We start from the raw sequence: 12,898 nt of genomic DNA, 5'->3' as shown, positions 1-12,898 counted from the left end.
GGGAAGTAAGCCTCTTAAGGACACAACCATATATATTGTAAATATCTATGTGCATATTTTGTACATATGTTTATAAAACATGTAAACACAGGTGACAAAACTAAAACAGACTGGTGCTTTCTGAAGGAAGTCCTTTGTGATTTTGTTCTGTGCTGATTTTCAAGCATTCTCTTGTCGGTCACTCATGGTTTTCAGACACACTATGAACAAGTAAATAACCCATTGAAAACATGTAATTAGTTATGATATAAAATGAAATTAAGTATGAATAAAGATGAATGAAATAACAGGAATGTGAGGCATAGAAGGATTACCAAACATGAATTAAGACTTAAAACTTTGGAAAATTTAACATATGAATTAAGATGTAAATAAAACTTCTGATAATGTCTAAATTATTTCTAAGGCACATCATACAATCAATTCTCTGAAATGTCTTTGTATTTCAATAAAAACTACCGTTTGCTCACTGACCAGTGTTAAGCAGCTTATAAATTTCATAGGCACAGGAATGGCTGTATGGTAAGTAGCTTGCTTACCAACTACATGGTTCCAGGTTCAGTCCCACTGCATGGCACCTTGGTCAAGCGTCTTCTACTATAGTCTCAGGCCCACCAAAGCCTTGTGAGTAGATTTGGTAGACAGAAACTGAAAGAAGCCTGTCGTATATACATATATATATGTGTGTATGTGTGTTTATATGTTTGTTACCCCCACCATCGCTTGACAACCACTGCTGGTGTATCTGCATCCTGTTACTTGGTGGCTCAGCAAAAGAGACCAATAGAATAAGTACTAGGCTTACAAAGAATAAGTCCTGGGGCCAATTTGCTCGACTAAAGGCGGTGCTCCAGCACGGCTGCAGTCATCTGACTGCAGCAAGTAAAAGAATAAAAGAATTTATTTTATGCCTATCTTCCATGCTAGCATGGGTTAGATGAATATGTATTGAGGCATTGTTTTACAGTTGGATGCTCTTCACAATGCTTACTCTTATCTCTTTTTCAAGTAATGGATTTTTTCTGATTCTACATGTCTTCAAAAGGTCACAGCTATGGAATGGTTTCTTAACAAGGAATGTCAACAAATCATCATTTTCATTTCTGTTTTTTTTTCTCTTTTTGCTTAACATTTTTCATGCAAGGAGATGGAATCTAAACTAATATGCACACATACATGCAGCAAACACACTTTAACACACACACACACATACATATATTTACACACAATAATACATATGTACATGCAAACATACATGTATGCATATATACATATGCATATATGCATGCATATATACATATATATATATATATATATATATATATATATATACAAATAAAGTTTGAATGTCACATTGTATCACACAGACAACATCTGCTGAACAGTAAAAAAAGAAATGAGTACATTATATTCATGCTCAAAAGTGAAAGGAAGAACATCTTCAGAGTAAGGGAGGCTGGACTAGCCTACCTAAACAGAGGCATAGAGGAGACACATGCATCATACCAGCTAAAAGTAATGTATTGGAACATATCCAGTGAGCTAGAGGATAACATCATTGACAGGAAGAGTAGCCTCTCCTCAACTTGCAATAGATACATTATATCCTACCTTGAAGGATATGCCTTTGCTATCCAGGAACAGGGGATAGCTACTAAATACCTAATAAACAAGAGTAACAAAGATACTACCAAATCTTAACATTGTGATACAAAGTGTCTGCTATACTATACCAGTGTGGAGGATATTACCCACATCATCAGCAGCTGCTCTAAATATACAACCTACACTTGAGACATGACATAGTTGTAAAAACTATTTACAATGCTATCTGTAGGAAGGATTGCATTGACGGCCACATTAAAGGCATGTCAGAATCAGAATGTAGTTATACCTTTAAAAAGAAGGAATACTGATAGAATACTCCAATAAAAAAAAGCAATCTGATGTAAACACTGCACACCTGAAACTGTTCTTTGGGATAGGGAACAAAAATGATGCACTGTTGTAGGGGTCAGCTGCCCAGGGAATATAAATGTATCATCAAAATCCAGGGGAGAAAAAGAGAACATTTATAGTCAGCTAATGTTGAACTCACAGCTCTTGTACCCTGACCATAAATTTTCTTTTGTATCAATCATCATAGGCGCATTGGGGTATATATCTACAGATTTCCACAAAAACCTAGGAATACTAGGCTTTTTTTGAAGAAAGAGCAAAAGAAACTGATACTCATTCTTCAAATGCAATTTATTAGTGGCACAGTAAAAATTTGTGTGACATTCCAAAGTTTCTCCCTCTGAGATTCTTTATATTAATAAAAGCACACACTTGGTTGCATTGACAATTCAATCAACATACCAACTCAACCACCTATTTCCAAACACCAGGGGATCTCTTAACTCAAAAAGTCTTGTTACTTTGTTAGTTACAAGCTTGCCCTCTGTTAAGAATCCCAGAGAAAAACATGCACACATACATCATACATACATACATACATACTCACACATACACATACATATGCACAAAAACGTACACAGATCCATACATACAAACAGACATATGCACATGTACATAAATTTGACATGCTTATATTTACAGTCTATCAGTTCCACTCACAAGACATCAATCAGCCCAAGGCTACATAAAAGACACTTGCCTAAGGTGTCTTCTATGTCTCAGTGAAATAAAAATTGAGACTAGATGATAACAAAGCAAACTCAACGACCATATATAACAATGCCAGATCCTTGTAATCAATTTACTAGGTCTATTCTGATCAAGGTGACATATAATCAATGTTCCAGTTATGACCATCTGGTCATACTTTCAGTATATTTAAGATGACATTATCCAATGCATCAATCCTGATTATGGTGGGAGTAATCTGGGAGTGATTTGATTGTTATTTCTTGCAGACTTTACAGCTCCTTATAGTCTTTTGATTGCTTCCTTTAGAATTTTAAGACATACCATTGTCACTGGACTAAAAAAAAAAATATTGAATAAAGCACAAACAATAAAATATTTCAAGAAATTTTGCTGAGTAGTGAACATAAATCTAACATATCTTTTACAACGTGCATTTCAGTCTTAAGTATCAATGTGATAGTTATATAGTTACAGTAAACCAGAAGAGTCATCTCTGCTTTTCTTTCAAACATTAATAGTTTTTTTTTTTAATTTTCAAGTTAGTAATATATTGACTTCCAGAAATCTCCAAAGATATTTTGTTTAATCTTTCTTTTATTCTCTCTCTGCATGTATTCTCTAGAAAGAAATAAGAGTATACATCATATACTTCCTCGTCATTCATGCTAAGATATCTGTGGTTACATAGAATAATGATATTTAGTAGTTTATGTATTTTATTTCACTTTTTGTTTTTTAATTTAAAAAATAATTTCCATGAAAGCCCACTCCAATTCTCTGTTTTTATAGAAACCAAATGTTCAGCTGTTCTGCAGTTTGTGTGTTAGTCTATGAAAGATATACAGGAATACAAATAGCAAACAATTCTTCAATCATGTGTTCAAGAATGTAATTTACTACATGAAATTTAATGGCAATACTTCTATTTATTTTTATTTTTCATTTTTTTTTTTTTTTGTACATGATCGTAGTACAAGAATATTATGCATATAGAATAGCTGAACAGAACAGAATTGAACATCTATCTTCTTCATTTAACAAGGGGCTAGTTGAGTAAACACTAGACCAAGGTTAGCTAGAACACTTTGAAATGTAGATAGATCTAAAGATATATAACAAAATAAAATTTATAAAAAAAAAAAATGGAAGTAAACTAAAAATGTATAAACAATAAAATAATTACAATAATTGTTGTTTGACAGAAAAATAGGATTATGTATGCCCTGTGAGAAGACATTCTGATGATGGCTGTAACTAAAATACTCATGTTTAAAGAAGGACCTTGGGGAATACCTTGAAATGTGCAAGAAAATCTTACATGAATTTATTTGCATATACGTGTGAGCAAGCATGTGTATGTGCATGTGTGTGTGTGTGTTGTGTGTGTGTTGTGCGTGTGCATGTGATAAGTGAGAAAGAACAAGAGCAAGAGGAAGAGATAGACAGAAGAGTAATAAGTAAAAGGAAAATGCTTCACAGAACTAAACAACACAATAGAGAAATCAGATGCACAAAGCTGGTCCCATAAGGCAGAACATTAATAAAGATGAGTTTTTAGAAAGAGGATAAAAGGAATGGTAAACAGACACACATACAAGTCTTGAAAACAGCATGGCACAGCCATGTGTACATGAGAAGGATGATAAGTTCTAATTAGTTGTTTACAAAAGTTAATTTTCAAGTTATTTAATTGCATTGATATATTTATTTACTTGTTTATTTGCATATTTACTACCTACTCCCACTGCCACTAATGTTCTGTATATTTTATACGTCATACATCATCATAAATGTACTCTTTCAAAATTAATGACATGCATGTTGTAGTAACTGGAATGATCAGACTATGTGGTTTGAAAAATTCTGTGAAGAAAACTTAAACAGAAACTTTATTTTATGAAAATATTCATGTAATTACAAAATACTTTATTTTACATTTTTTTTTCCAGAATAAATCTTAATATTTTATAATTAAAAAACAAAATGATGATATTAAAATATAAACAAGCTTATTTTCCTTGATATATTGCTTCATAACTTTACTAATTACTATATCATATTAGTTAATTCTTGTCTAATTTTTACTTTGTATGACCATGAGTCTTTAGGAAGCAACAGTGACATCTGGTGTGAATAAAGAAGAAGAACATATGTTGATGGTTCATGACCACTTTAATGAAATACCAACACTCTCAAATGCTGAAAATGGGACTGGCTGGAATGAAGAAAATACAGTACATTATGAAACTTTAGCAGGTATGGACAACGTGTCATTTTTATTAATTGCTGATGTAAATTTGAGCTAACTTTTCTGAAATCTGGGGTTTGGAGGATGTGCTTTTATCTTGTTTCACAAGTGCTAAATAGATGAGAGGTAAAACTCTATTAGAATAGACTGCTGTTCTCCTCAGAATTAACTTCTGAAAAACAATTAAGGTTAGCACTTAACCAGTATTATAGCACTTTTGTTTATCATAATGACCTCATCTTCTTTAAGGAGCCACAACCAAAATGTATTTCACCCGCTTCTATCTTAATCCTTTACCATTTAGATTATTGTCAAATGTAATATTTATTTATTCACATTATTTTGAATTAATTGAACATTATCTCATGGCTTCAAGATTTCGTTGAGATGATTGTTTATTTTTAGAATGACATTGTAGGGTAAGTGTGAGAGGTTGTATCTGGCAAGTATGAACATTAAATAGGCAGAATATTCGAAGTGGTCAGTTTAAATGTTAAAAGGTTGATGTATGGGCACACTGGACTGTTGTCTATAGGTCTCACAGATCAAGTGACCTAATGTTAGTGTATGTATACTGTGGTGGTGCATATAGGGGTCCTTGAGCATTGCTATACCTGGGAGCCTATAATACTGCTAATTCATCCCTGGTTTCACCTTATTATGCCAGTAATCTCTATTTTCATTTAGCTATCAATGTAGTTGTGTGGTCTTCATTCCCTAATAGGTGCTTAAGTTTCCAAAACAGAGTCTCCAGTATGGCCTGGCGTGCAGCATGAGAGAAGAGGGCAGTAAAACCTACCCTACATTAAGCAACAATAAATGGGAGTAATGTGTCTATAAATCTCCTCTACCTTCATACAATTGTGAAATCAGTGCAATTGGTGTAAGATATATTTACTGGAGAATAACTTTTAGTCCAAAAACTAATAATTGAGCAAGATGTTACTGCTTCCTTTACCTTCTCGCTTGGACTAAAATAACTTTAGTAAATAAAAGAAAGATGATTTATTGTGTGATTGGAGAAATGAGTTTAATTAAAAGCAAAATTAAATTAATCTCTGTAAGACTAAAAGGATCTGGCAAAGAAATATACACAATGAAATTACTTTAATGATCTATGAAACCCAAGAGGACTTGTTAATTTCTAAATATGTTGAACTTCACAGCAATTCGATTTTACCATATTTAGAATTACTTAGATGATTATCATTATTAGAGGAAATAAAACACTTGCTTTAAGACCAACATATGTAATGAAAAAAGAAATTAAAGGGGTGTTTGCTTTTAATTACATAAATTATTTTTTTAATGTTTGTAGCTGAAAGCATAGCTTACCGGCATAGTACTAAAGCTGATTCAGTGAATAGAAAAATTTGCAACTATGCTAGAACTTCAGAAAACATTTAAAATGCATAGAGGTAACAGAACAAACACAGGTTTTATCTTGAAACCAGAATATAAAATGAAGAAACCCCAAAGGTGAAATACTCACACCAAATCTAGCATATTTTCTGAGAAGACTACAAATCAAATTTCTACTATTATTTGTAAAATCTAACTAGGAAATTCATTCACAAAATGTCAGGTTTATATAATTCTTTTTTATATTAATAGCGTTTATTTATCGATCATAATTTATATGCATTACTTCTTTTTGAAGGTGACTAAGAATTATTTAGCATTATATAGTTAGTTCATTTAATGTCCATTTATAGTTAGTCCATTTACTGTCACATTCTGAATACAACCATGAGATCTCAGGATCAATTACAGTATGTGGCAAATGAATGTTACCACTACCTCTTGTCAACTGAAGCCTTTTCAGTAAAATAGAGTAGATGGAAACTATACAGAAGCCCATTTGATGGATTGTACCCATAATTCAAAGACAGATACAACCTTGTCTCACACACTTTGTCATGCTGATTCTCCTTGAGGATTACATCGATAACACACATATTTACTGGAATGCTCAATCACTTACATGCTAATTTGGTGAGCAAGTATTCAGTTGGCCAAACATCTGAATCCACATTCATAATTACTATTATCTAAAAGAAATCATCATCATCCAGGCAAAACGTTTAGCAGCATTTCACCCATTTTTATGTTCTGACTTCCAACTCCACTAAGGTCAATTTTGCCTTTCATCCTTTCGGGGTTGATAAAATACCAGTTGAGCCCTAGGGTTGCTATATTTTCAACTTATTCCCCCCACTAAAAATTTTGTGCCAAAAATTGAAACCATTATTATTATTATTATTATTATCATTATTATTATTAAAGTGGTGAGGTAACAGAATTGTTACCATGCAAGACAAAATGCTTAGCAGCATTTCTTCTGGCTCTGTATTCTGGGTTTAAATTCTGCCAAGGTTAACTTTGCCTTTCATTATTTCAGGATTGATGAAATGAATACCAGCTGAGTTCTTGGGTCAATGTAATCAACAAACACCCCCACCCCACCTCAAAAACTACTGCCCCTGTGCCAAAATTTGAAACTATTATTATTATTATCACTATTATTGAGTGAGAGAGCAGTGCATGCCATCAAAGTGACACTGGGATAAAATATACGAAGCCCAGTATACCCATCATGACTACCAGTCTTTTATGGGTACACTAGGCACATGCATCACAACCATATGTGCGCAACATAGTGATCTTATAACAAGATAAACAGCACATGACCTTGCAGGTAGGGCCCTGCTGGAATTTTCTTCAGGTTGGGTAGCCCATCCTGCTCAAAAGGTTCCTGAATAAGGGTTGTTTAAGGATGATGAACAAAACACCCATGTTTCCAGAGATGAATTATCCAAACCCAAAAGAATTCCTCTCAACACATGGCTATGATGCTCCCCCACTACTTCTGCTCGTGGTCAGAGATGCACATAGCATCAGCCACTAAGGCATATGCTCAACTGGTTATGGTCAAACAACTAACAAGCAAATCTGTAGTATTGAGTAGAATATTTGCTGTAGTCCATCCTTTATACAAAGACAAAACAATGTACACAAAAAGACTTCCAATCATTTAAAATCAGAAGGGATGAGAGACACTGTCTGGTACTGCATCAGGGCATTTATTATTATCCTTATTATTATTATTATTATTATTATTATTATTATTATTATTACCATCATTATCATCATTATTATTACCATCATCATCATCATCATCATCATCATTATTACCATCATCATCATCATCATCATCATCATCATTATTACCATCATCATCATCATCATCATCATCATTATTACCATCATCATCATTATTATTATTATTATTATCATCATTATTATTATTATTATCATTATTATTATTATTATCATTATTATTACTATTATCATTATTATTATCATTATCATTATTATTATTATTATTAATAAGGTGGTGGTGCTGTGGAGGAATCGTTGCTCTACCAGACAAAATGCTTAGCAGTATTTCTTTTCACACTATATTTCAGTTTAAATTCCACTGACGTTGACTTTGCCTTTCATCCTTTTGATATCAATCAAATAAGTGCTTGTTGAGCAATCAACTAGCACCTGACTTGATTATTTTTTTAATGTGTTCAATTTCAATTTGTACATCTACATGTTGTATCTTCCTTATCTTACAAGCAAGTTTTGGATGCTTAAATGTATCTTACATTTGTATTTTGGTAACTTTATTCCATTATGATATATATGTGTTTTTTATAAGGGTTGAAATACTATAATCAATGAAAATCTATCCTTAACTAAGATATTTATTTCAGAATTTGCAAATTTAAATATAACTTCACATAAATTTTAACAGAACTTAACAGTGAAAAGGCGCAGGAGTGACTGTGTGGTAAGTAGCTTGCTTACCAACCACATGGTTCCGGGTTCATTCCCACTGCGTGGCACCTTGGGCAAGTGTCTTCTACTATAGCCTCAGGCCAACCAAAGCCTTGTGAGTGGATTTGGTAGACGGAAACTGAAAGAAGCCTGTCGTATATATGTATATATATATATGCATGTGTGTGTATATGTTTGTGTGTCTGTGTTTGTTCCCCCAACATCGCTTGACAACCGATGCTGATGTGTTTATATCCCCGTAACTTAGTGGTTTGGCAAAAGAGACCGATAAGATGGGGTTAATTTGCTTGACTAAAGGCGGTGCTCCAGCATGGCCACAGTCAAATGACTGAAACAAGTAAAAGAGTGAAGAGAAAAGCAAAGTTAAATATTTCTCTCTATAATCTAAGACATTTGAGTCTAAAAAGGCTACTTGAAGCCTACTAGCTCATGAGGCTGGAATTTATTAGGATTTCTAAGGTTAAGAGCTAAAGACTATTCACCTGTGAATGGGATACTACCAGGTTAACTCTCAGGTGCAACTGGTATCATTTTCAGTTCAGTGTTTGCTCAAGGAAAACATGCTGCCTAGTCCAACAATTGAACCCACAACCCAATGATCATGAGTCTAACATTCTAACCATTAGATCATGTGTCTTCATGATGACAACTAAACTATATTTAAAATATTTTGTACACTTATGTTTGTTCATTATACCAATCTTTTATCATTTATCTTTTACTTGCTTCAGTCATTGGAATGCAGTCATGCTGGGGCATTACCTTAGAGAGTTTTAGTAAAAACAATTCAACCCATGAACCTATTTTTTAAGGCCAGGTAGTTATTCTGCCAGTCTCTTTTGTTAAATCACTAAGTTACGAGGAGTTAAACAAGCCAACTCCAGTTTGTCAAGGGGTGGTGGTGATGGTGGACAATGCTCACATACACACACACACAAACACACACACACACACACACACACACACAAATACACACACACACACACACAAATACACACACACACACACACACACACACAACAGACTTTGGCAGGCTTTGGCACTGCTTCAGTCCTCCAAATTCACTCATAAAACATTGGTCAGTCAAGGTCTGCAGTAGAACACACTTGACCAAGGTGCCCTGTAGTGAGACTGAACCTAAACCCAGAGGGTAGGAAAGTGAGCTTCTTAATCAGACAGCTGTATCTTCACAAATTTTGAGAACTGTAAGTCAACAGCAACATAACTTGTATGGTACAAAAGGATACATTTATTTCCAAATCTGACATTAAGCTTTGATCTATACTTTAAAATAGTCAGTAAATACAGCATTGCTACCTTGAGAAAGAAATTGTATTGAAAGACAGTAAAAAAAAAAGAGGTTCTTTTGAGATTGTGTTTTTTTTTCATTTTTCTTTTACTTCTCAGCTCTTAAATCTTGCAACCCAGACCAGCCCAAGATCATGGATGATAAATCTTCACAGAAGACACTTAATAAACCAATGTTTACTAACAGTACAACTAAATGTTCTTACCAACACAGTCCTGGTCAGAACACCACCAGTAACGATGTTATTGATCTGAAGTCTTTTAGAGTCAATAGTACTAATCCTAACATAACACCACAGTCTTGGAATCTTCCAACTAGAAACAGTTTTACATCTTATGCTAAGCCACTTCCAGCAATACCAAAGACAATTTGCTCATAAAAATTGAGCATAGTTAGTTGTATATGAGACCAATATTATTTACATGAAAAAAAAATGTATATATATAATTAGTTTTTCTTCATATAATGATGATATATGAAGAAAACCAAATCAAACTAAGTAATATACAGACTAATGAAATATTTTAAGTTTCCTGTAATTTGTGATAATTTTAGACTAATTATTTGGCAATGGCTCATGACAATGATATGCTATTCCATGTTTGTGCATATATGCATGCATGTGTGTGTGAATTTGTGCCTGTGCATGAGTGTAAGCTCAAGTGTGTATATTTGTATGCATACAAGTCTAATTGTGTGTGTGTGAGTATGTATCATGACATCAAATGTTGATGTGTCTATTTCAGTGTATATATTTCTTTAAGGCAAAGTTTTGGCAATTGTTTTATATATATATACACACATACATATATTTGTTTAATTGACATTTCATCATCTGCATAATCTGAGATGGGAAGCTTGACTTAGAATTAAGAAATTTTTAGTTTGAGTTTTAACACCACCCACTTATCAAGTACAAATATTTAAGCTGAAACTTAATTTCACATATATTTTACTCCTCTTTCTTTATAATATATTCTTTTATGTTATTTAGTATCAATTTAAGAATATTTACTTTCTTAGAGATAAGACAAAACAATGTGGCCAAATTAATAAACCTTGTCCAGAAAGCAACAACTGACTTTTACAAGAAATTTTTGACTGGTAGAAAAGAGCATCTACAATAATGATTATGTTATATCAGATAGCTGTCATTATATGAGAGGCTTCATAGCATGAAAATATTCAAGTCAGTCATAAAAGATCTTGAAACATTTAAAATTTTCAGGTCAGAATTCCCAATCAGACACTACAATTTCATACCACTGATAAATGTTAAATGGTAAGTATTTTTCTTGTAAAAATATTAAAAATAAATTTGAATGTTTCTGATACAATGTCTGCCTATCATGTTTTGCTCTTGTGTTGTCATTTGATTTTCTTGGGTATATGTTTAGACTTTTAATTTAATTATATGGATATTAATATATCAAATAAAGCATTAAAATTACTTCAAATTAATTTTTTTAAATGTATGAATCTAATTTTAAATACAATGAATATGATAGCTGTCGTAATTAATACTTCATGTAATTTAACTTAATTATATTTTCGATAAAATACATTAAAACTGCTTCAAAGATACATAAATGTGAAATATAAAAGAGGTTAATATCATTGGCCTGTAAAAAGAACACAATCAATCAAAAATAAAACAAAGAATAATTTTATGTATTTATGTAGTAAACAATATCCCTTCAAAATATTTATTGAAAATATATTCGATGCCTATTTAGTGAAATAAAAATTATTTAAGGAGGTAAAGAATTTCAATAACATTCAAAGCAAATTATTACAGCTTATCTTTCCAGCAATTTTTTAATAGAAATTATTGAGTTTCAAAAAAAAAAGGAAAAGGGATTTTATTTTTCTTAAATTTTATGAAAAGTAATATGAGATGCAGCAATGGCAAATAAAAAAACAACAACAAACAACAACAATCACCACCATCATCATTATTATGATATTATTTCTTCAGCATTGCATACTAGACATATCTTTTACATTCATCAGTTCTCTAAGTTTTTCCTAAGTTAAATTTATTTTAAATGTTTGAAGTGCTAGTACCTGGTTCATTAGGCCTTCAGCCTCTTTAAATTTCATCAGCTTTTCAATTTAGTCTGACATCTAGGGATTTTATAAGGACCTCCCATACTTACTCATGTATGATTTGTACTCATAGTTTAGTGTTAAATCTTCATACAAATTTTTTTTTCCTCTCATAGTTTTAGCATTGCACTATATGTAGACCTCACCATAGTTTTCTCAGTTAAAACCAAGGATTAAATGGTATGACTTATGCATGAATAAATTCAGTAAGTGTTTTTCAAACAGTTTTTTTTTTAATGAAAGATTTCTGATCAATTTAATACTTAGTACAATGAACAGGTTAAGACACTGAAGATACTATAGACTGCATGACATTAAATCATGTTAGATTTTACTTGTGCAATACACATATTGGTTTTGTTACTCAATATATATATATTGATTTAAAGCTATTGACTCTGAAAATAAATTTGGCACCAACTTTAATCGTACTAACACTAAGTACATTGCAATAACCATATTATTTTTTTTTTCTATTTGTTTATAAACAATTATATAGTGATCTGTCAATTTATAGTCGAAAGCCATTTTATTTATTCATTGTCATTGCACCTGATTCCTGCAACCTTTGTTAACATATAAATATTGAAAACAGCTTTTATGAAAATCTGTTTCCTCCCATATGTCAGAATAGATTATTTACCTCCGACAATTTATGGAAAAATAGTCTAATAGTGTAGTTCATATCATTTGTTCCTTTTTTATGCCAAACTGCAGATGCACACACTCAC

The 12,898-nt window shown here is 32.2% G+C and overlaps 1 protein-coding gene and 1 long non-coding RNA gene across 15 annotated transcripts in view; one reads left to right on the top strand and one right to left on the bottom strand.

Annotated features, from left to right (window-relative positions):
• Nucleotides 1–11,395, top strand: part of LOC106874475 (protocadherin-17) — a 145,406-nt gene extending 134,011 nt beyond the window's left edge. For 4 of the 6 annotated variants that reach the window (XR_016244369.1, XR_016244368.1, XR_016244370.1 and 1 more), the window contains 2 exons: nucleotides 4,761–4,908; nucleotides 10,157–11,395. Coding sequence is in view for 1 of the 6 variants with exons in the window: in XM_052973070.2 (XP_052829030.1) it covers nucleotides 4,761–4,908; nucleotides 10,157–10,437 (429 nt within the window). In the remaining 5 variants the exon portion in view is untranslated. Of the gene's footprint in view, nucleotides 1–4,753; nucleotides 4,909–10,156 lie in introns of all 6 variants that reach the window. The other 2 variants (XR_008265532.2, XR_008265531.2) reach the window with 1 other exon arrangement.
• LOC149132688 (uncharacterized) overlaps nucleotides 1–12,898 on the bottom strand; it is a 962,641-nt gene that overhangs the window by 251,061 nt on the left and 698,682 nt on the right. The window lies entirely within an intron of this gene.

The sequence above is a fragment of the Octopus bimaculoides genome, chromosome 14 (assembly GCF_046866305.1).
Source record: "Octopus bimaculoides isolate indiv1 chromosome 14, ASM4686630v1, whole genome shotgun sequence".
In the NCBI taxonomy this organism is placed as follows: domain Eukaryota; kingdom Metazoa; phylum Mollusca; class Cephalopoda; order Octopoda; family Octopodidae; genus Octopus; species Octopus bimaculoides.
Note: the sequence above shows the minus strand (reverse complement) of the source record. Positions and strands in the feature narration are given on the sequence as shown.